The sequence below is a fragment of the Peromyscus leucopus genome, chromosome 14 (genome assembly GCF_004664715.2).
Source record: "Peromyscus leucopus breed LL Stock chromosome 14, UCI_PerLeu_2.1, whole genome shotgun sequence".
Lineage (NCBI taxonomy): Eukaryota > Metazoa > Chordata > Mammalia > Rodentia > Cricetidae > Peromyscus > Peromyscus leucopus.
This window is the reverse complement of record NC_051075.1, coordinates 91,252,961-91,276,390: the sequence shown is the minus strand read 5'-3', so window position 1 is coordinate 91,276,390 and position 23,430 is coordinate 91,252,961. Positions and strand designations below refer to the sequence as shown.

Here is a 23,430-nt window from a genome sequence, read left to right as displayed (position 1 = left end):
TTAATAAATACTTTAAGAATGTATTATTATTTTGAAATTTCATGCATAATGCAATGTGTTTTGATCACATTCACCCCTTACTGCTACCCCTAACTACTGCCAGATCCACTCTCGCCTCCTCCCCCTCTCAACTTTGTGTCCTTTTTTTTTTAAGTAGCCCACTGATTCCAGTTTATGCTGCCAATATGCTCGTGGGTGTGGGCAGTCCACCAGAGCGTGGGCTAAACAACATTGTCCTGACTTTCCCAGCCTCTTGCCTGACACCAAAAATAAAATAGAGTTGACAAGGTGCCCAGCAGGTAAAGGCACGTGCTGCCAAAACTGAGGTCCTGAGTTCACTCCCTGGGACCCACATGATAGAAGAAGAGAATCAACTCCCACAAGGGCCCTCTGACCAGCCAAGCTTTTTTATTTTTTAGGCGACTTCCTAGACACTGTGGCTCGTAGGCAGCCACGTCAGTTTCTTGTAAGATGTGGAGCCTGCTTGTGCTAGCTGTTGTAAACCGTTCTGGATCATGAAGGGTGACAAGACAAGATTAGATCTGGAGAGCCCAGGCCTGGGAGCGTTGCCAAGCAGGAGGCTTGGCAGAGTTGCTGGGTGTGGCCAGGCCGCATGCTGAGGGTGGGGAGGTGATTAGCGGAAGGGTAGACTGGGAGAAGGGGAAGCATAGCCCCAGAGCATCCTCCAAAGCATTGCTGGTGTCCGCTTCAGGCTCCAGTGTTGGCCCGTGTGGGAGGCCGGCTGGGAGGCCGGCTGTTAGTCAGGTGTGATGACGGGTGCTTAGAGATCAAAGGAAACTATCCAGAACAGCAGAGGAGCAGGTCTGTGACTGGATCTGGGGATCTGTCCAGATGGGGGTGGCTGTCGCTGAGATGTAGCAGGTCTGAGCGTGGAAAGTGAAGGGAAGCATGGCATGCAACAGTAGCTCAGTTTGCCAGCCAAAGAGAACACCTTGACTAAGTGAGCCCAAGGCATTCCTACAGAGGGTCTTGGATGCCTGTGAGTGGAAAAAAGGATCAGGCCTTCTTGACTTAGAGATCGCAGAGCCAAAAGCCATGGTGCTTTCTAGAAAAAATATGTTGGCCAAGTAAAGAATTTGCATCAAGAATATAATGAGGACATGGCCACTCCTAGGTATGATTGAGGATAAGGATTGTTTGTGGGTATTAGGGAGAGCACGGCCAGAGGCATCTGGAAGGGTCCAGACTGCACTGGGCCGGGGTGTGGGCGTGGTGGTGGTGGTAGGGGAGGCGGGGCCAGGGTGAAAGAGGACCAAGAGAGGACTCCAAAGGTTCAGGGTTACTCCTTGACAGATTTCCTCTCTGTTCTGTTTCTAGAGTTCCTCCTGACCAAAGTTGGCACTTTTTAGATTGGCTGTATAATTGACTTCCATCTCTTTTTATTTATTTCTCAATTTATTTTTCTCAAATTATTCCCAATTTTTCCTTTAATTTTAAATTAAAAAAAAATTCGAACTTAGAGCAATCCTCTTGCCTCTGCCTCCCAAGTGCTGCTGGGGCTCCAGGTGTAAGGCCCCATGCTTGTCTTTCATTCACTTACAGCTTATATACAGGTTCCTCTGTTGCTGAGAGTCCCGAGTTGGGCATCTTTGTTTTGTGTTTTTTGGGATGCTACATTGTTTCCTTACTGTCCTTGCAGTTTATTCTTTATGGGCACTGCTCACCCTGTGCCTGATGTTCTTTATTGTTGTTTGAGACAGGGTTCCTGTTCCTAGCCCTGGCTGTCCTGGAACTCACTATGTATAGACCAGGCTGGCGTCAGACTCACAGAGCTCTGCCTGCCTCTAGCTCTTAGTGCACGTGCAGGATTTAAAGTCTGTACCACCAGGCCAGGCTGTTTCTTATTTTGGAAAGAGAAGCAGTGTGAAGTTGCTTTTGGGTTCTGTAGTGTAGTGCTTTTCAAACTGGGGGAGGGGAGCTCCTACAGGAAGAAATCTCTGCAGCTGGCTCTGGTCACTCGGGTCACTTCCTCTTCAGAGAAGACAGATGCCTTGTATTGTCCGTTTTACACACACAGTGTGGACACCGAAGGTCCTTTCTGTCTGTTGGTTTATGTAACCATTAACTCAGGTAAACTGGATCATAACAGTGATCTTTAATCTAATTCTCAAGGTGCTGATGGGAATTAACTTGGAATAAATAAGATTGCCTCACCTTCACATTTACTGTCTGATATACCTAGGTACATTCCGGAAGCCTATCTACTCCTGGAGCGACCAATTGAAACAAACGTCATAATATAAAATAAGATTTCCTACCCTAATCAAATGGTGGCCCCAGATGCCCATGAAGATGGGTAGTGCCTACGGAATGATATCCAAGCTTGTCCTGTTGTCTACATACTTGTACCCACATATGTCTCCCCAAGTGTGTTGAGAGTAGGACTAGGTGATAGATGATGCCACCATGACTTCCTGGTGGAGTCTGGGGTGGGACACTTGCCCTCATTTTGTCTAAAAGCCTCATCTAGCAGTTTAACTGAAGGAAAGCTTGATGGATTCTTCCACAAGGCGTTAATGGGGATATGTATCATACGTCGTAAACCCTGCCCGCTCCTTCCACATGACAAAGGAAGGGGTAATGTCCCCTGGTGGACTCAGGCCCTGTGCACTGAGCTCAGCACAGTTAGGTTCTAATGTGCACTTGCTCTACCACAGGCTGACGGGACTCCCCTGCAGTAGGAAAACCCAACCAGGGAAAAGCTGCTTAGAAAAGGTTATTTTGGTTAAAAAAAAAAAAAAAAAACACAGCAGAAGGAAAAAACAAGTGTCTGGAGGGAAAATTCCATCAGAATGAGTACAACCTGATGAATAATGTTCCCGGGTGAATAGCATGAGGCACAGGTCAAGGCCATTCGGACCGCCATCATTGAGTGATAGCTAAGGCTAGAGATATAACCTTAGATTCCTGGAAGATTCATTTTCCGGTTATCGGTTTATCTTTTCCCAACTTGTGGCCAAAGGTGCGGAATTTGTTTTCTCATATTTCTTTCTCCATGGATGCACATGTGTGCACTTGCTTGTGGAGGCCTGAGGGTCATAGCAAGAGTCATATATATCTCTCAGAACACCACCACTTCCTGGTCTCTGCATACATACACGCATGCACATGTGTATAAATCACATACACACACAGTTTCATACTCACAAAGACAAGAAAGCATGTATAATTCTGAATTCTTGCTCATATTTTCAGGCCGTCTTAAATACCTTACATTTCCCCAAGTGTGGTTTGCTCCTGAAGCAAGCTGCTTACCCCTCAGAAATGACAGCCACAGAGACATACTTGGTACTCAGGGTGTGGAACAATTGCTTGGCCAGGAACTCGGTAATGAGGATTACAGATGAACTTGCCGTCATAGGAATGAGTTTAAGTCAGTTATTTTTCCTTGGTAAATGGGAAAAGCACCTCAGGTTGCCCTGTGTTCACAGCCGCCGCCGTGTGCCTGGACTTTTCAGGGAATGCCCCTGGTTCATATCATCCTCCTCAGACCACCAGACAGATTGTTAGTTTGGGGAAATTGTTCCCCTGATATTGGAAGTTGAGTTCCTTGGGACTGTTTTATTTTATATAGTAGTTCCGAAACTGTTCAGAGACAAGAGGGATGGCTGGTGAGGCGCTTGCAGCATAAACTAGGAAACACCTGTGTGCAGTGGCGTGCATGCATCAGCACGTGTCCACTCCTTTCCAGTCTTAGACACACACACATGCAATACTAAAACCTCAACTCAGGCTGGCAGGTGGCTCAGTCATTAAAACACTTGCTATGAAAGCATGGAGTTCTGAGATTGATCTTCAGAATCCTGTGAAAAACCAGGTTTGGTGGCATGGGTTTATAACCCCAGCACTGGAGGGTTCACTAGCCTCTCCCTCTCTCCCTCTCCCTTCCTCTCTTCCTCTCCCTTTCCTCTCTCTTTTTCATTCTCTCTCTCATAGTTCATATGTATGGGAGCTTTGGTTGTACCTATTGTCTGCACCACATGTGTGTCTGGTGCCCAAGGACAAAAGAGGCCATAGGATCATCTGGAACTCGAATTTCAGGTTGTTGTGAGCCACTGTGTGAGTCCTGGGAATCAAACCTCAGGTCCCCTTATCTGCTGAGCCAACTCTCATTCATTCATTCTTTTTTTTTTTTTTGAGACTTTACTGTATCGCCCTGGCTGACTTGGAACTAGCTCTATAGAGCACATTGGCCTCAAACCCACAGAGATCCTCCTGCCTCTGCCTCCCAAATGCTGGGATTAAAGGCGTGCGCCACCAGTGCCCAGCTTAGCTCTCTATTTTTTGTGTTTTAGTTCTGGGATTTGAACTCATGTCCTTAAGTTTGCAGAGCCAATACTTTGACCCTCTCAGCCGCCTCCCAGCTCCCCAGCTAGTGTTTATCATGCTCCTCTCTTTGGACCTGAACTTCCCTCAGGTGCCTTTCACCCTGTGAGTTCTCCTCCCACTTACTCTGCCAGCCTGCTGATGGCAGACCTGTCTGTCGCCTTCATCTGCGTTCAGCCTATCTGTCTTCCTTTCAGTTTTGAGAGATGTTTCTTTGCTACATGAAAATTCACATTTTGAGCGCTTGATAGGCAGTATTCTTTTGTCTCCTCAATTCCAGTGTTTTTAATCAGTAACCTGCCATCATTTATATTCTTAAATTATGTACGTATTGGGGCTGGAGAGATGGCTCAAATGGTTAAGAGCACTGGCACTCATTTGATTCCCATCACCCACATGGCAAGTCGTAAGTGTCTGCAACTCCTGTTCTAGGAGATCGGACTCCCTCTTTTGGCCACCCCAGGGACTGCATGCACATGGTGCATGTACATACATGGACACTAAACACCCATATGCTTAAAATAAAATGTAAGCCACCCATGTAGGAGCTGGGAACCACACTCGGGTCTTGTGGAGAAGTCGCAAGCACTGTTAACTACCAAGCGCTCCGTCCGCCCCACCATGTGTGTTTTTGGTGCCTGTGTAGAGTCTTTTTGGTGTTTTTGTTTTAATTTGGCTCCTTTCAGGATTTTCCCTGTATCCCAGGACTTCATTTATGCTTACTCATCCCTTTTTCCTAGTTACCAGTGTGGGTTCAGTGGTTTATCTAAACTGAAGCTGTTTCCCCAAACATGGAGAAGCTTGGTCTGATTTTAGTTTTTCAAATAATGTCCTGTCCCTGTTTTTTTTTCCTTTGAGACAGGGTTTCTCTGTGTAGCTTTGTGCCTTTCCTGGAACTCACTTGGTAGCCCAGGTTGTCCTTGAACTCACAAAGATCCGCCCTCCTCTGCCTCCCAAGTGCTGGGATTAAAGGTGTGCTCCACCACCGCCTGGCTCGTCCTGCCTTATTCTCCCCATTGTTTCATGTCTAGTAAGTTTCTCTGCAATGGTTCTTAATGGAAAGAGTGTGTTGCGTTCTTTCCTTGACAAGCACTCACCCTCATTGTAGCACTTTAACTTGGTTGGATTATAAATGCTGCCTCCCCTCGGGTGAACATTGCCTGGTGTCAGTACTCAGTCCTTTGAGCCTTTACCTTTAACTGGGGGGTGGGGGGAGTTTTAGGGATCAGCGAAAGTCAGGTGGATTTGGAGAGCTATCATCTTTTTCATGAGATTTTCTCACTTTCCAGTAATGTTGCTAACTACCCTTGGCTCTCCCACCTCCCACGCCAGACAGAACATTGCAGACGTTTGCTTGAGGCCTGACTGTTCTGTGTCCATGTGTTCTGTGTAGCTGTGTGACTGAGTCTTCCCTAGCGCTGTTCTGTGTCCAGCGTGCCTCCTCCCGTTTCTTTTGCAATTCTGTCGTGCATTCGTGGCGTTTGCCCTTTACCTAAGTGTATAATGCAGTCATTATGTTCAGAAGGACTGACTGGTTTGTTACTGTGTCCACGCCATTCCGGACATGGCACCACATTACTGTGCACGCTTTTCCTTGACTTTCCCTCTTTGCTACAGCGGATTAAACAAAAACTTTTTTGTGAGTGAATGATGAGTTTCTCTTCAAAACATAATAATGAAATTGAATGTATCAGTAATGCTGTTTCTCCTTTCTTTTACAGACAAGAGATGATTTCCTGGGTCAAGTGGATGTCCCTCTCTATCCTTTACCGGTTAGTATAGGTGTCCATAGTTTTGTGTTTGTGATTTTTTTTGTTTGTGTGTTTGTTTGTTTTTTGCTTTTCGAGATAGGGTTTCTCAGTGTAGTTTTGGTGCCTGTCCTGTATCACTCTGTAGACCAGGCTGGCCTACAGAGATCCGCCTAGCTCTGCTTCCTGAGTGCTGGCCACTGCTCCCTGGCCTGTGTTTGTGATTTCTAATTTAATAACTGCCAATGTGAGTCTTTAGTGTATGAGCTGTTTACAAAAATTCATCTCAATTTTCCATTTCACTATCCATAAGATTTCTTTATATGAGCTCCAACAAGAAAGAGATCCGCTGGGATTGTTAGCTAGATGAAACAGGCTTTAAAGGAGAGCATTGAGAGCCTAGGCTTACAGACAGAAGTCAGACACTGCACATCAGCAACAGTGGAAACCCCAAACCCTGAGAACCGCGTTGGAAATACCGCAGTGGGGAGGGCTTAGGAAGCCTTTCAGAATCAAATGTTGGGGGGAGGGGACTGTCACAGAGGACCTGAGTTCAGTCCCAGCACTTGTCTGCGGCTCACAGGCCCGTGGGATCCAGTGCCCTCTTCTGTCTTCTGCTGGATCATTATGGACATGTTAATTTCAATATGAAGTTGGAGAAATGAAAGTTTACAGAAGTGGTTAATAGCAGCACACAAGTAAATTGTGTGGGGAAAAGAAGCAGTAGGGTTGAGGTTCTCACTGTCCGGATAAGCCAGACAGAAGACCAGATGGAAAACCTTACTCAACATGGGTGGATCAAAGGGAGTCAGAAGATAGAGTGGAAAGAACCAAAGAAAAGAATGCCAAAAAGGTAGCCCGTTCTGTAGTCCTGACACGTGGCAGACTGAGGCAGGAGGCTATCTACTTTGAGGCATGGAGGCTTCATAGAACTTCCCTATAAATAAATAAGTGAAGTTTAAGTGAAGTTTCAAGGTGTGAGCGTGGTTAGTGCAAAGAAGCAGAGACGGAACAGGAAACAGAGGACTGACGAAGTTTCAGGGCGGAGGGAAGGCCCGGCCCTGCGCAGTAGTGTTCAGTGCCTTAGCTTTCAGGAAGACATTGGACCACTCTTGCCTTCCAGGCGGTTGACATTTTCGTTCTAGAGTGCGCTCTATGCTCTAACCAAGCCAACCTGCCGATGCTATCCATATCCCGTGTTCCTCTGGGCCAGCGTTCTGCCACACTGCAGTGTTGATCTCCTGACTGTCCTCGTTGGCCCCCACCCCACATGTCCCGGCTCCGCTGGGTCCCCACCTAGTGCTGGTGTTGCTGTAGTTGGGGTTTTCTGCTCACCCTCCTCACCAGTTAAATCTGCCTGTTCTTTTTTTTTCCCAATTAGCAATAATCGCACCTTGGATAAACCTATTGGCTGTGATACTACCACTGAGCAAAGCTATAACTGCCTTTTCTCATTCTTGAGTTATGTCTTTCATTATGGATCATAAATATTCTTGAAAATACCTGACCCCCTTTCTCATTTTAGACGGAAAACCCGAAAATGGATAGACCATATACATTTAAGGATTTCGTTCTTCATCCAAGAAGGTGAGTAAATGCAAGATTATAGTATATTAAGCTTAACATTTTTTGAGTTTTTTTTTCCTCTATTTTATGTATATAAGTGTCTACCTAAATGTTTACCATGTGTATGCAGTGTCCAACGAGGCCAGAAGAGGGTGTTGGATCCCTTGGGACTGGAATTACAGACTGTTATGATCTGCCATGTGGCTTCTGGGGATTGAGCCATCGAGCTATCCCTCCAGCTACACACATTAAGTTCTTTATATCTTCATTAAACCTTGACCCACCCTTTTGAAAATCTAGGATTTAAGCACCCTATAAAAAAGCAATTCAAAAATACTGTATTTTTAAAAGCTTTAGTTATCTTAGATTTTAAAATACACTGAAGTGATCTGAAGAGATGATCAGTGGTTAAAAGTGGACCCACCACTCACTTTTGTTGGGTGGCTTACCACTGCAGCCTCAGGAGATCTAATGCCCTCCTCTGGTCTTCTTGGACACAACACACACACTCAGATGCACATACAAATAAAAAGAAAATAAATGTGTAAAACTGTAAAATACTTGGTTCACATTGCAAATAAAATTATAAAAGAGATACAGACAATAGGAAAAACAACCCCCCATACTTATCCCATAGATAGGGGTAATTCATAATGTCCAACCCCATATTTATCCCATAGATAGGGGTAATTCATAATGTCAACCCCCATATTTATCCCATATATAGGGGTAATTCATAATGTCAACCCCCATATTTATCCCATAGATAGGGGTAATTCATAATGTCGAACCCCATATTTATCCCATAGATAGGGGTAATTCATAATGTCCAACCCCATATTTATCACATAGATAGGGGTAATTCATAATGTCAACCCTTGATTTATCACGTTGATAGGGGTAATTCATAATGTCAACCCCCATATTTATCACATAGATAGGGGTAATTTATAATGTCCAACTTGATAGGCACAAAAGCAAATTCAGGAAAAATTAACTACATTTTGAAGATTTTAATTAAAAAAAATACTTTAGAAGACTCATACATTCAGAGAAAATAGCATGAACAGAGCATAGATTTTAAAATCAGAGTAGCATACTTGTAATACCATTTTCCTGAACTGAATTACATGGTTTACATGTTTTTTGTTTGTTTGGTTTTGGTTTTGGTTTTTTGAGACAGGATTTCATTGTGTAGCTTTGGAGCCTGTCCTGGAACTCACTCTAGACCAGGCTGGCCTTGAATTCACAGAGATCCACCTGCCTCTGCCTTCAGAGTGCTGAGATTAAAGGTGTGTTCCATCACTGGACGGCCATATGTAATCCTTTAAAAAGACTTACTTGGCCGGGCGGTGGTGGCGCACGCCTTTAATCCCAGCACTCGGAGGCAGAGCCAGGCGGATCTCCGTGAGTTCGAGGCCATCCTGGGCTACCAAGTGAGTTCCAGGAAAGGCGCAAAGCTACACAGAGAAACCCTGTCTCGAAAAACCAAAAAAAAAAAAAAAAAAAAAAAAAAGACTTACTTGTTTTATTTTATGTATGCGATGTTTTACTGAATGTGTGTTTGTGTTCGCCCCACATGCATGCAGTGCACCCCAAGAGGGTGTCGAATCTCCTGGGACTGGAGTTACTGTTGTGAGCTGTCATGTGGGTGCTGGAGATTGAACCTGGGTCCTCTGGAAGAGCAATAAGTACTCTTAGCTGCCAGACCATCCCTCCAGTCCCCTTTCTAATAATCTATTTTTATTTTATGTGCATTGGTGTTTTGCCTGAATGTCTGTCTGTTTTGTGTGAGGAGGTCAGATCTTGGAGTTACAGCCAGCTGTGAGCTGCCATGTGGGTCCTGGGAACTGAACCTGGGTCCTCTACAAGAACAGAAAGTTCTCTTAACCACTGAGCCATCTTTCCAGGCCTCTAAAATTTTAAGCTGTAAATGTAAAATCGATTACCCAAGTAAAATCGATTTAGAATGTCGGATTCGACATCATGAGTCCAAGTAACAGATAGAGGACATCTGGGGAAACCGTAGCGTTTACTTGATTTCTTTCAAACTAAGAAATGCATTTGAAGAGTGTATTATGGGCACTTAATTCTTTTTTCATTTCAAATAACTGCTTTAGCCTAGTCTTTATATTATCAATATAGAACAAAGAAAAGGAGCCCATGCTTTGTGGTGTGTTACTATTGATGCTGTGAGAGACGTCCTGTATTTAATCCTGTAGAAGTCTAGGAGCTGCCTCTGTTTGCTTCCTTTAATTTTGTACTGTTTGCAGTGGGTGCTTACAAAGAATAGCTAAGTACAAATTTTCCCTCTTGTTTGCTTGCCCTGCTAGCCGGCCCTTCGATTGCTAGAAACTCTGTATAGTATCTTTTTCTTAAATAAATAAGCAAATAAATAAATAAATTGCATCTCCTATCTGCACTGAGTGTGCTGCCCACACTAAAGCCACCCGGGCTTCCACTGTCCAGCATCCCTCTCCCCCCGGCTTGGAGCTCTTAACTGAGCAGCGTGGGTTTTCTCTGATCCTCCCCTTAACCATCCCAGCATCTTTTTAAATTTTATGTGCAGTGGTATTTTGTGTACATGTATCTCTGTGTGAGGGTGTGTCAGATCTTGGGGTTATAGACAGTTGTGAGCCGCCATGTGGGTGCTGGGAATTGAACCCAGATCCTCTGGAAGAGCAGTCAGTGCTCTTAACCGCTAAGCCATCTTTCCAGCCCCTCATCCAAGCATCTTACGTCTGGTGTAATGGGCTCCCTTTCTCCCTCTTCACCTCAACCCTTTCCTTCCTCTCCACCCCTGTTCTCTCTGATGAACATCTTCTATCTTCACCAAAGCTTGACCTTGAACCCCATTAGTAGAGCCCCTCAAAGCCAGCAAGGTGTTCCATAAACTCACCAAATGAATACTTTCTTCTTGATAGTCAAGTTTTGTGAATAATTATTTTCTTTTCCGCAGCCACAAGTCAAGAGTCAAAGGTTATCTGAGATTAAAAATGACCTACTTACCGAAGAACTGCAGCTCGGATGATGAGAATGCAGATCAGGCGGAGGAGTTAGAGGTGAGATTCCCTCCGAGCGAATTTGCTTATGCGCCAAGGACCTGTTTGTTGGCATTCCACACACTTGGTAGAAAGACAATCTTCTTCAGAGAAACTAACACACGTAATAAAAGTCACTGGGCTTTGATTTGACCAAATGTTCCTTAAGCAGCTCTTTTCTCTGAAGATGAGGATCTCTGAAGAGTGGTAGATGTTGGTAAACTTAAAGGTTAAAAAATAGGAAATGCAATAGTTACCAACACAAGTGTTTAATATAGTTACATCATTGACTGTGTTTAGTTTTTCAAAGCCATATCCTAGTCTCCTTTAGAATAAGAAAATGATTAAGTATTTGTAAGGCTAAATAATAGACATCTTTCTATATTAGAATTATTATATCTTATTACATAATTACATTATTATAAAAGAAACTCTTACGATACGTAATTCTTGTTACTTTTGTCATGTTTATTTGAAATAAGTATAAGTTCATGATTTTCATGGATGTCAGGAATAACAAAGTCCAAGCTGGGTGCCTAGACAGAGGTCTACTCATCTGGGTATGTGGAGGAAGAGAGCGCTGGGGTGGAGTTTGCTTGGACAACTGAGCCTCAGGTGCAAGGTCTGCTGCCTGCGGCCATGTGACCTGTGAGAGACACTGACCTCTGGATCTATTAAGTGACCTCAGGACCACTGCAAGAGCAGCCAGGTCCTGGTTTCACTGTTCTCTTGGGATCAGAGTAAACCCTCAGCTGAAGAGACAAACCTGGGGAGGAACACACGCAAAACAAAGAACAGTTGGGGACAAACCCTGTGTGCAGTTGAATTGTTTGGTGCTACCTTTCCATGAACTCTGCCAATGAAGGACCTAGGAAGGAGGGGCTTTGTCTTTCAACCTAGGGACCTCCTTGCAGTGGTCCTTAGGTTCAATTCTCAACAATCACATGGTGGCTCACAACCATCTGTAATGAGATCTTGTGCCCTCTTCTGGCCTGCGGGCAGAACACTGTATACATAATAAATAAATAAATCTTTAAAAAAAAAAAAAAGAAACAGAAAGAAAAATAATGTTCTAGAGCAGGGAGAGAATGAGCAAAGCTTTTATTTAATGCACTAATGAGATTTTTGCTTTGTGGGAGAATGTCTGAAAATAGAATGAAAGCTGTTGTTTCAAATCACAGAATACAGATGATCCCTCAGCTGGTGACTGAAGCTAGTTACTCTCTTAAATCGGCATCCAGCTGCTAGATTACTCTGTCTTCTGATCTGTTCGTCTCTTTTCATATAATAATTTTTCAGATGTACCCTTTTTTAATATTTTGTTTTTTTTATTGTGTGTGGTTGTTTAGCTTGCATGTATGTCCACATGCTATGTGTGTATACTTGGTACTCATGAGGTCAGAGGTGATGTTGGGACTGGAGCTACAGGTAATTGTGAGCTGCCATGTGGGTACTGGGAATTGAACCCAGGTCCTCTGGAAGAGCAGCCATCCCTCCAGACCCTGTTCCTATTCATTCATTTTCCTTCCCTCCTTGCCCCCCTGCCTACCTTCCTACCTCTCTTTCCCCTTCCTTCTTCCCTGTCTCCGTGTGTGTGTGTGTGTGTGTGTGTGTGTGTGTGTGTGTGTGTGTGTGTGTGTGTGTGTGTACGTGTATACACGTACCCTAGTAGAAGTCAGAGGACATCTTCTGAAAGTTCATTCTTTCCTCCCCCATGAAGGTCATAAAAGTTGGCAGCAGATGCCTTTACCTCTGGAACCATCTCACTGACCAGAGTTTAAGCTTGCAAGCGATTTGTGGGGAGAGGTATAAATGTGTGAACGTGGCTGTGTGGTGCAGAGGGTGTCTGGCATTGTGGAATTATGTTTGAAATGAAGAGTGTCCGAGATGAAGAAAGAGAAGACCTTCCTAGAGATTGACAATTTAGCCACGTTTCATTCTTTGAGAACCTGCTCCGGGGTTTGCCTGCACACGGATCACAGTCACCTCATTCACTGTTTGCTTCTGTGGTAGAGGCTGGCTTTGCTTCATGCTGGGGCCTCTCATCGCAATGTTTGAATTCCTCCAGAGTCCACCTTATAATTTCAGGAGATGTAAAAGTGTCTTTATTTACGAAACAGCCAAGGAATTCAGACACATAAATGTGCTTATTTATCTTATGGGCAGTCAAAGACCATAGAAGTCTTGCCTGGTTCTTTGACATCTAGTTTGTGACTAAATATTTAAAATTCTGCTATTGGAAGAAAACAATTGTAATTATGGAGAGAGGCGCCTTGGGCAGCTTACATTTCTGAGTACGTTGTGGCTGTGAACAGCAGTTGTGTAACATTTCCTTTTGTGCTCCTGGTGCCTTGGGGTGAGCTGTGTGGATTTTACAAGATGAGGGTGACATGTTTGTTTACATACTCTGTCCTTGCTTTCTGGCCCTGTGACTCCATTAAATTGTAGGTATTTGCATATTGGCTTCGAAACTAGTAATTAGGATTCCTTGACTCGTGGAAAATTATTTCATGAGGAAAATAGATAATCCGTGTTTCTTAGAGAGGAATTCTACCCAATGACTGAAAACATTATCTTTCCCAGTAGTATTTGGGGTACAGTTGTACTTCCTCAAACTTGAAACCATTTCACTTCTTAAAGCCCTAAATTAAGTTACATTTTTTCATTTTTCTTATTGAATTTACATGGACACCACCAAAGCAGATCTTTCAGGGAGAAATAAACATTTTCAAGGAAACATTTTGGGGCTGGGGAGCTGGCTCTGTGGGTAAAAGCACTGGCTGTGCAGAACTGAAGACATCCTCTGAACCCCTGGGATAGCCTTTCTACAGTGAGATGGGAAGGACGGAGGGTGCCTGGAGGCCCTCGGACCAGCCAGGCAGAGATGGCAGGAAAGACCATGCCCAGCGAGGCAGGAAGAGAGAACCAACTCCAAAAATGTGTCCTGTGATCTCCACATACATGGCATGCAAGCACCTCCCCCCCCCCCCCCCCCCCCCCCGTTATTCAGGTTTTTTTTCCTCTCAAACACTCTCACACATACACACACTAATGAAAAAATTTAGTACTATGTCCTAGCTTTAAATAGTTTTATATTCCTTTTTTTTTAAAAAAAAAAAGTTTTGTATTCATCTGTGTGTGTATGTCGCTGCTTGAGTTTTGTGCACTGTGCATGCAGGTGTCTGTGGATGCCAAAGGACATCAGATCTCCTGGAAATGTGCTTAGAGGCACACCTTGTTTTTCCGTGTAGTTTTGGAGCCTGTCCTGGATCTTGCTCTGTAGACTAGGCTGGCCTCGAACTCATAGATGTTCACCTGGCTCTGCCTCTCAAGTGCTGGGTTTAAAGGCGTGTGCCACCACCCACTGGCTTTTGAGACACTTCAGTCACCCAATGTGGGTGCTGGAAATGAAAGAGCAGCCGGCTGTGTTAACCACTGAACCATCTCTCCGTCTCTGACCGTCACTTCCCGCAGTGAGAAGATCCTTTTTTAAGTGCCCTTTCTTGTTCCTGTCTCAGTCACAGAAGGCTGCTCTTGTTGGGACATATCCCTGCATGTATGCTGTGCCTTGGTCACAGACGCTACTCTGTCGCCCTCCAAGTCCCTGTATATACAAGAAGAGAGGTTTTTTTTTTTTTTAATAAGGTTCAGGTTCCATATTAGGATCATGTACAGGATAAGACAACATGAAGATGAAGTGAGAGAGGAGAAGAAGAAAATGGAATGTGAACAGTGGGGGAAATGAGGCCCCAGCTCCCACAGAAGCAAAGAGATAAATAGATCGGAGCAAATGAGAAGGGACTCAATTTAGCTTTCCAGGTAGAATCTCCCACCAGGTAGTTCTCCTGTCTCCTCTTTCCCTGCCCCCATCCCCTCTTCCTCAGTCCCTGTCCCCGTCCCCTGTCCCGTGTCGTCGTCCCCCCCCTCCCCTGTTGTGGGGTGCAGCCTTCCAACAGTGCAGTATCTCTTCCCAGCCCACTTCTGCCCGCACATGCAGCACAGGCTATCTCTCAGTTCCGGAGACTGTTCCAGAGTGTCCTTCTTTGCTTTGGTTTAGCAGGGCTTTCACACATATATGTTCATGGTTTTCATGTCATGTGTGTAAGTCTTTTCCTTTGTGCTTTCTGAATTTGCTGTCATATTTAGCATTTTTCTGCACTTGGAATATATTGCTTTAAATTTTTGGAAATTTATTCAAATACTCTTTAGGTTTGCTATTTTTTTTCTTTTAACATTTGAATATTACTGAGTCTGTGGTGTATTCTGGTATAAGGTAGGGATCCAAATTAATTTTTTTCCAAACAACCGCCCATTATCTAAACAATCTTCCTATTTCCCCACAGATTAAAAATGTGTTTGTCATATGCTGAATTCCTCTGAGCTTTGTTCTTTCTGGGTTTCTTGGTCTGTTCTTCTGAGCTCTGTGTACCACCCTGCTCAGCGCTAATGGCTGCAGCCCAGACTGTTTTCTTACAGATTCATCACTATGCCTCTCTTCCTCCTTACAGTGATGTTGGTTATGTCTTGTTTGTATTGCCATTTGAACTGGAGAATTGACTTTATTTAAGTATCTCTAACATATAAAAATTGGCCTGGTGAGATGCTCCTTTATGCCCGATGTATGTGGTATTGTGACTGGAACCCAGGGCTTCATCTTAGGGCTTTACTGAGTTACAAACCCCAGCCCCCTGGTGTGTGTGTGTGTGTGTGTGTGTGTGTGTGAGAGAGAGAGAGAGAGAGAGAGAGAGAGAGAGAGAGAATGAATGAATGAATGAATGAATGAATATGGGTTTCTCTGTGTAGTCCTGGCTGTCCTGGAATACTTTGTAGACCAGGCTGGTCTCCAGACTCACAGAGATCCACCTGCCTTTGTCTCACAAGTGCTGGGAATAAAGATGTGTGCCGCCACCACCCAGCAAGAGATCTTTTTAATTTTTTATTTTTATTATTAGGGGTGTGTGTGTGTGTGTGTGTGTGTGGTTATAAGTACTTGAATGCATGTACCTGCAGAGCCCCAAGCTATCAGGTCACCTGATGGGGCTTCTGGGAACCAAATTCAGGCCCTCTGCAAGAATAGTATGTATTTAATCACTGAGCAATGTCTCCAGGCTGTGTTATCAGGTTTTTAATATAAAAGCATGCCATTGATACCTTTTTCACATAATTCCTTACTTTAACTACCTTAGGGCATTATGCATTTTTACCCTTGGGCATTTTTTTTAATCCCTTATTTAACTTTGTTATGACCTGACCACAATGCCTGTCCTGTGTCCTGGGGACAAAGAAATTGCAGACACGAGTATCAGAGTGGTGTGCCCATCACCATTCACCTCGGTGTGTGTAGTGCGTGTTTCTCAGTGAGCCTCCTGTGTCTGTCGGCCTCTGAGGATTGGACCTCAGTTGACAGCTCTTTTCGTCTCTTGAGTTTGTTGATTTCCACTATAAGCAAGGCATCTCTGTGATGACCAGCGAGGCCCTTCGCTGCCTTGTTCAATTCCTCGTGCCTCAGGCCGTGGGCAGGGTCAAACTGGTCTCACTTGTGTTTCTCATTTCCGCGGTTCCTTCGACATCACCATCCATCTTCAGGTTTTAAAGGGTTTGGGGGTTGTTTTTTGTTGGTGGTTCATTTTTTGCGTGCAGAGGGTGTGTTGATTTGTTGTTGTTTTGTTCTTTTTATTTCTGTTTTGTATTTTAAGCCTTTTGAAAAGTTTTAAAGCATTCTCAAACAAAATTTAAATGCTTATCATTTTGCAGGAAAGCCTTGGTTACAAAATATTCGCATTCTGGCCTCGAAAGTTGAGCATGCACTAATTTTGTTTCTGCATAATTTCTGGAATTGCACAATGTGAAATTCTTCTTTAATTTCCTTTATTTATAATTTATAAATTTTAAAAAATATCAAGTCTAACTTCATTGCTTCCATTCTGTTTTTCAGCCTGACTGGGTTGTTTTGGACCAACCAGATGCTGCTAGCAATTTGGAGCATCCAGAACCTGCTCCCCTCCCCCCAGGATGGGAAGAGAGGCAGGATGTCCTTGGGAGGACCTACTATGTCAACCATGAATCTCGACGGACACAGTGGAAAAGGCCAAGCCCTGAGTATGTGCCCATCTGGGTGTATTCGCTGCCCCTTTGCATGTTGATGCCATGGCTTGAGTAGGTTCATGGAGACACAGGGTCACAAACTGTCAGATACGTGTTTCTGAAAAACGGTCTATCTCGGCTGAGGTGGGTTTTGTTTTTGTTTTTTTATTTTAAATGATTTGATAATATTTAAAATGATTTGAGTGCTCACAAGGTGGCTTAGTGTATGAAGGGCATTTGCAACCAACCCAGGTGTGATCCCCACGTCCCACATAGTGGGAATAGGGACCCAATCTCAGAAGCTGTCTTCTGACCCCCAAATGTGTGCCGTGCTATGCTCACACCTGTACACACACACAAGTGACCTGAGGAGGCTGCAGCTGTGCTCAGTTGGTAGAGGACCTGCCACCATGCAGGAGGCCCTGGCTCTGTCCAGGGTACCACATACAGCAGAGATGGTGCTGCACACCTGTGCTCCCAACACTGAGAGGAGGAGGCAGGAGGATCAGAACTTCAAAGTCATTCTTAACTACAGCAAGGTTGAGAGCAGCCTGGATTCAGGTGTTTCATGTGTATGAGTGTTTTGCCTGCTTGTATGTCTGTGCACTAAGTACATGCACATATGATAGAAATTTTTGTGGTGGGTTGTTAAAATCTAAAATCTGATGGAGATTGAACAAGTGTCTCATTCATGCTGAGCAAGCATTCTGCTGCTGACGTACAATCATAGTACGTCATTTTTAAAATATAAATTCTTTTTAAATCATAGAGGGACCGCTAATAATGGTCCTATATTAAAGACCCTTCGCCAGTGTGGACAGTGGACACAAATCTTCCCACACGGACAGAGCAAGGACGGAACGACCTTTGATATGTTCGAGTTCCTATTAGTACAAATTATATATCTGGGGTTGGAGGTTTAGCTCACTAGTAAAGTGCTTGGCTATCAAGCTCAAGACCCCAGGTTCAGTCCCCAGTGCCAAAACAAATGAGCAAACCAACAAAGGCTGCCCATGCTTGCAGACTGTTCCGTGTCAAACACTGTCCTAGCTCCCTTCTCCTGAGGCCTCACATGGCTGTTCTCAGTATTTGGGTGGTTCACACACACTTAGTTTCTCTTACTAGTCCATTACCCTCCTGATACTGTACGTCTGGTATTTCCCAAGAACTTCAGTCGCGTCCTCAAGTCCCTCCAGAGTAGACCAGTGGTCACACTCTCCGCCACAGAGGCATCACATTCCGACTGGAAAGTAGGAGATTCTGCAAAGCCACCCTCTTGTCTTTGACAGGCAGACCTGCTGAGCAGAATCATGCATGTGTCTTTCACTGTGGCTGGTGTAAAAATCAGATGGAAAATAAAATTTTTTTTAAACATTCCTTAAAAGGAAACGTCACAATTGATGATTTTACCAGCCACAGCAGAGTGAGATGATCTGGTAGCTGAGTGGGTTGGGGAAGCAATGGCTGTGGGCAGAGGGACAATTGGACCCAGCTCCTGTGCTCTGAGGACTAGTAAGAGGCTGTGCTTGGTCTGTACAGGCAAGAGGAGAAACTAAGTGTTCGGCTCCAGCAGTGACCCACGAAGGAAGTGGTGATGTTGCCAGGCTTGTTACAAAGTCATCACAGTGTGTACACCCATCAGTCACACAATACCCCAAACTGTCCAGTGTACTTTCTGTTCCTAGTTTTTATTTTATTTTGTGTATGTGGCTGTTTTGCCCACTTGTGTGTCTGCATGTAAGAGAGTGTGGTGTAAGAGACCATTACCTGGAACTGGCGTTAGAGACATTTTTTCAGCCACCCTGTGGGTACTGGAGAGTGAACCTATGTCCTTAGGAAGAGAAGCCTCTGCTCTTAACCACTGAGCTGTCTCTCCAGACCCAGAATATGCAATTTTTTTAATGTTTCAACTTAAAAATAATTACATCTATGAGCTGGGTGTAGTGGCGCATACTTTTAATCCCAGCACTTGAGAGGCAGAGAGAGGCAGCGCACACCCCAATAAGTATATTTTTAAAGAGCTAGTTTTCTGACTGTCCTGGTCTAATATGTCATCCAACAAATTAATGTTTTGGGGGCCAGTCAGATGGCTCAGTGAGTAACGGTACTTGCTGCTAAACCTGACAACTTGAGTTTGGTCCTCAGGACCCTGAAGGTAGAACTCGAGAACCAATCCTTGCAAGTTGTTTTCTGACTGCCCCATGCATGCCCCTGACATTGCAGGTACACACACATACAAACACAGTTAAGTACTTATAAAATGTTGTAATTGACATTTTTGTTATCGAACATGGGAATAAAATTCCCGATTTGATAGCCTATTTATATTAGCCAGAAGTAGCTGGGATAATGTAACTCAGAAATGCCTAAAGTTTATGCCTTTCCTGGACTCAGATCCCTGATCCGTTAAACTTTCTGGGGTCGGGTCCTTGCACTGCCTGCCGTTTGCCTTCTGCATGTGGTGTGGAGAGTTCTTGTTAATGAGAGCAGTTCTGTCAGTCATTCACTTCATTGGGTTGTGGTACAACAGTAGCACTGCCTTGGGTTTCAATCTCATGCCAAGATGGTAAAATAATAGTAAATGAGTTCTAATGTAATCTGTGGTGGTCATTTTTGTCAGCGTGAGGCGTGCTAAGAGTCAGCTGGGAAGAGGGACCGTCATTTGAGGCGTTGTCTCCATCTGATCTGCCTGGGGCTTTTTCTGGATTGATGATGGATGTGGGAGGGCCCATTCCACTGGGCGGTGCCCCCCCAGAGCACGTGGTCCTGGGTTGTATAAGAAAGCCGGCTGAGCCAGCAGCCATGGGGAAGCAAGGCAGTCAGCAGCTCCCCTCCTTGAGTTCCTGCCCTGACTTCCCTTGATGCTGACTGGAACCTGTGAAATAAAATAAACCCTTTCCTCTCTGAGTTGCTTTTGGTCACTGCAGTACTATCCTCGGCACAGAGATGAACTAAATATCAGCTGTTGCTTGCACATTTGCACGAGATTTCCACTTTTCCCTCTGCTCTAGTCCCCCAGACCAAGTACCAGTGTGCTGACAATATGATCAACATATTGAAATAGCTTTGGGCTGCAGCGATTACTCAGCAGTTAAGAGCATTGTCTGCTCTTCCAGAGCCCCGGGTTCAATTCCCAGCACCCACAAGGCAGTTCACAACTGTCTGTAACTCCAGTTCCAGGGTGCCTGATACCCTCATACAGATATACATGCAGGCCAAACACCAATGCCTAAAAATAAAAATTTTTAAAAAATAGCTTTTGACCAAAACCAGTTCATTTAATCTAAGTATTTACGCACACAGACTCTTTGATTGTGACTCTAACTGGGGTGAGGCAGGAGTAATGCCTTCTTACACTTCTGTCCTAGCGATGACCTGACAGATGCTGAGAACGGAAACATTCAGCTTCAGGCTCAGCGGGCATTTACCACCAGGCGGCAGATATCGGAGGAAGTGGACAGTGCCGACAACCGCGAGTCCCCTGAGGTACGAGCCCCTGTCTTGTTCCTGTCTCCAGCACATCTTAAAGCAGTGGATGAGTGTACGTGTGGCTCAAGTGGATTCTGCTCTTTTTAGAATTGGGAAATTATACGAGAAGATGAAAACGCTGTGTATAGCGGTCAGGCCTTCCAATCACCTCCGTCGGGTCACGTAGATGTGCAGGCTCGCCTTGCAGAGGAGTTAGATACCAGACTCGCTGTGTATGGAAATCCGGCCACTGGCCAGCCAGTCACCAGCTCTGTAAGATATCTTAGATTTTGTCATGGCTTTGTGACTTCATATTATAAGTATGATTCAACAGCTCTGTTTATGTAAACCTTTGTCTTAAATAGCATATAATGACAACATGTTGGGAATTTATAGTGTAGTGGTTTTTTATAGTGTAGTGGATAATCGTAATGTTCACTGTAGTCAACCATCCTCCAGGCAAACCCACCAGAAACACTGAAAGCAGAGCTGAGTTCCTTGCACATTTCAGCAAGAGAGAACACACGTGATTGGTGAAAGGCTGACAGGGAGGACAGTAAAGGGTGGCTCCTTGTTGGGTAATTATGAAGGAGGGTTTAAGGAGACAGGACTTCAGTTTGCATGCTGTTCGGAAGTGGAGAGAGCTGTGTGCTTGGATATCTCAGAGCAGTGAGGAGGACAGAAGAGTGGTCACTTACTTGCCACGATGGGGCAGCTCTTCATTGTTTTGTGGCTTAGCTAGGGTTCTTATTTTGCCTGTGTTCAGACACAATTTAGAAGGCATCTTGAGTTTGCCATGACCCTACCTGTGTGTGCCAGGCTAGCTCGTGGGTGGTGAAGGATGCTTGTCTCTCTTGATTATATGAATGGTTTTGTTTTGTTCTAATTTATTTTTATGTGTATGACTGTTCTGACTGCATGTATGTATACCATGTGCATGCCTCATGTCCTCAGAGGACACAGTGAGTAACTGATCTATCTCCAGGAACTGGAGTTGGAGACAGTTGTGAAATACCGTATGGGTGCTGGAACTGAGCTCAGGTCCTTTGGAAGAGCCAAATGAGCTTTTAGCCTCGGAACCATCGCTTCATCCTCTCTGTGAGGTTTCACCATTGCATCACAGATGTCACCAGTATTCATGTGTAAATAAGACCCCTGTGGATGAAATGAGAGAGGCCATGGTTTCACTAGCTGTCTGCAGGGTCCAGGAGCAAGCATCCCAGTAGACACCACCCCTGTGAGAAACTCTGACTGGTCTTTTCTAATCTGTATTGTGATGCAGATTCAGTAGAAGGCAGAGTTGACTCTCTGTGGATGCTCTGGTCATTTTCTGCTTTGTTCAGTAAGTGACTGTTTCCTGTGGCTAGCCAGGTGCTAGGCACCATAACTAATCCCTCTCTGGGAGTCTATCTGCAATAAAGCGGACAAAAGCCGTGGCTTGTACTTGACCTCCATTCTAGTACAGGGGTCATTGCTGTGCTCTGTGGGCCAAATCTGCAGCTGCCTGTTGCCATCAGTCAGGTGTCATTGGAATCCAGCTGTTCTACTTGTCCATGGCCACGCTCACACCATATCTTAGAGCAGTTAGAGGAACCAGCATTCAGTGTTGGACCTCAGCGGGCAATGGTTGCGAACTTCCAGCACCTTCTTCAAGAAGCTTCCCTACATAGCTGAGTGCGCCTACCTATATGAATGTCCATCAGCTCACCTGCCCTCCTTCCCTTTCTTGCTCCCACCTGCCTGTTCTGTTTCCCATTCATTTAATTAATTAGTCAAGGGGCTGGGCAAGAATTTTTCCAGAATAGGTATGGGGAGAGACTGAGTAAAGTGTTTGCCATGCAGATGTGAGTCCCTGAGGACGATGCTTGGAACCCATGTAAAGTAAAAACCCAGGTGTGATGCCGTAGACTTGTCCTGCATGCTCAGGCCATGTACAAGTGTCACCACTGAAGAGTATTCTTAGCTTGTGTTTAAACCTGAGACAATATTGAGGTCTAAAAACAATAAATGGCTCTCCCTTCTTAACTTGAAATTATGTTCCCTTGGTGACTATTAATGGCTTGGGATATACTATCCTAAACATTTTAGATACATTCATAAACAAACATGTATACACATATATTTTTTTTAAAAATTTACAAATTTATTTTTAATGTATATGTGTATACATCTGTATGTATCTGTATATGGATTTGTGCACTTGAGTGTCTTACCCGTGGGGGCTGGAAGAGGTCATCAGATCCCTTGAAGTTGGAGTTACAGGTAGTTGTGAGTCACCTGATGGGTGCTGAATTCCACAATCTGGTCCTGGAAGAAGAGCAAATACTCATAACTACTGAGCTATCTCTCCAATCCCTCTACGGAATTGTAAGTGGTCTATTTGTATGCGTATTACTGTTTTGTGTTGGTGGGTTGGTTGGTTTGGGGTGTGAGAATCAAACTCAGCCTTATGCTTCCAGAGCATGTGTCCTACTTCTCTGAGCCAGCCACATCCTCTTCCCCGTGAGATCATCTTACATATGCCTTTATGGACTTTTGTTCACTTGCTGATTGGACTGTTTCCATGAATGTCGATGTACTCCTTTTAAAATCAGCAGAAACAATCTTCAGGTTCTGGTATGGCTCTTGTGCGGTTGTCTGGAACGTCTCCACTGTTTTCGTGCTGTGATGAACTTAGATTGATTACCGTCTGTGTTACCATAAACAGTTCAGGATATTCTGACTCCATGTGTGTTTGTAAGTTTGGATGTCATTTAATAACAAATACAGGATATTCCAGTTAGTGTGAAGAGCTTGTATATCAAGGGAAAGGAGATGAGGGAATACAGGGTTTCCGGGATATAAGTCATTGGCGTGGAATGCCCAGTGGTGGACTGTGAGGCCGGATGTGACTGGAGATGAGGAAGAGGCGGGCCCAGGGCGGAAGTGCTGTTTGGCGCTGTCCATCGAGTGGTAGTTGAAGTTGTGTAGGAGGCTGGAGCCAGTGAACCAGGGGACTGGAGCAGCCCCCTGGCAGCAGCAGGAGGAAGTTTTTGATTAAGGGAGAACAGGAGCCACACACACCCCCATCAGGAAAAGTGAATGTAGTGAGCACTAATTAGAAAGCCTGCCGAGGCTGACCGAATGAGTTAGCACAGGAAGATCCAGGTCCAGCCGAGGGGTCAGGAGAAAGTGCA

The 23,430-nt window shown here is 44.6% G+C and overlaps 1 protein-coding gene across 4 annotated transcripts in view; it reads left to right on the top strand.

Moving 5' to 3' along the window:
• Positions 1-23,430, top strand: part of Nedd4 (NEDD4 E3 ubiquitin protein ligase) — a 67,080-nt gene that overhangs the window by 16,660 nt on the left and 26,990 nt on the right. For 3 of the 4 annotated variants that reach the window (XM_037210958.1, XM_037210955.1, XM_037210956.1), the window contains exons 2-7: positions 6,069-6,119; positions 7,621-7,682; positions 10,621-10,723; positions 16,638-16,801; positions 20,155-20,272; positions 20,363-20,527. In XM_037210958.1, coding sequence (XP_037066853.1) covers positions 6,069-6,119; positions 7,621-7,682; positions 10,621-10,723; positions 16,638-16,801; positions 20,155-20,272; positions 20,363-20,527 — 663 coding nt within the window. The remainder of the gene's footprint in view (positions 1-6,068; positions 6,120-7,620; positions 7,683-10,620; positions 10,724-16,637; positions 16,802-20,154; positions 20,273-20,362; positions 20,528-23,430) is intronic. The other variant, XM_037210957.1, reaches the window with a different exon arrangement.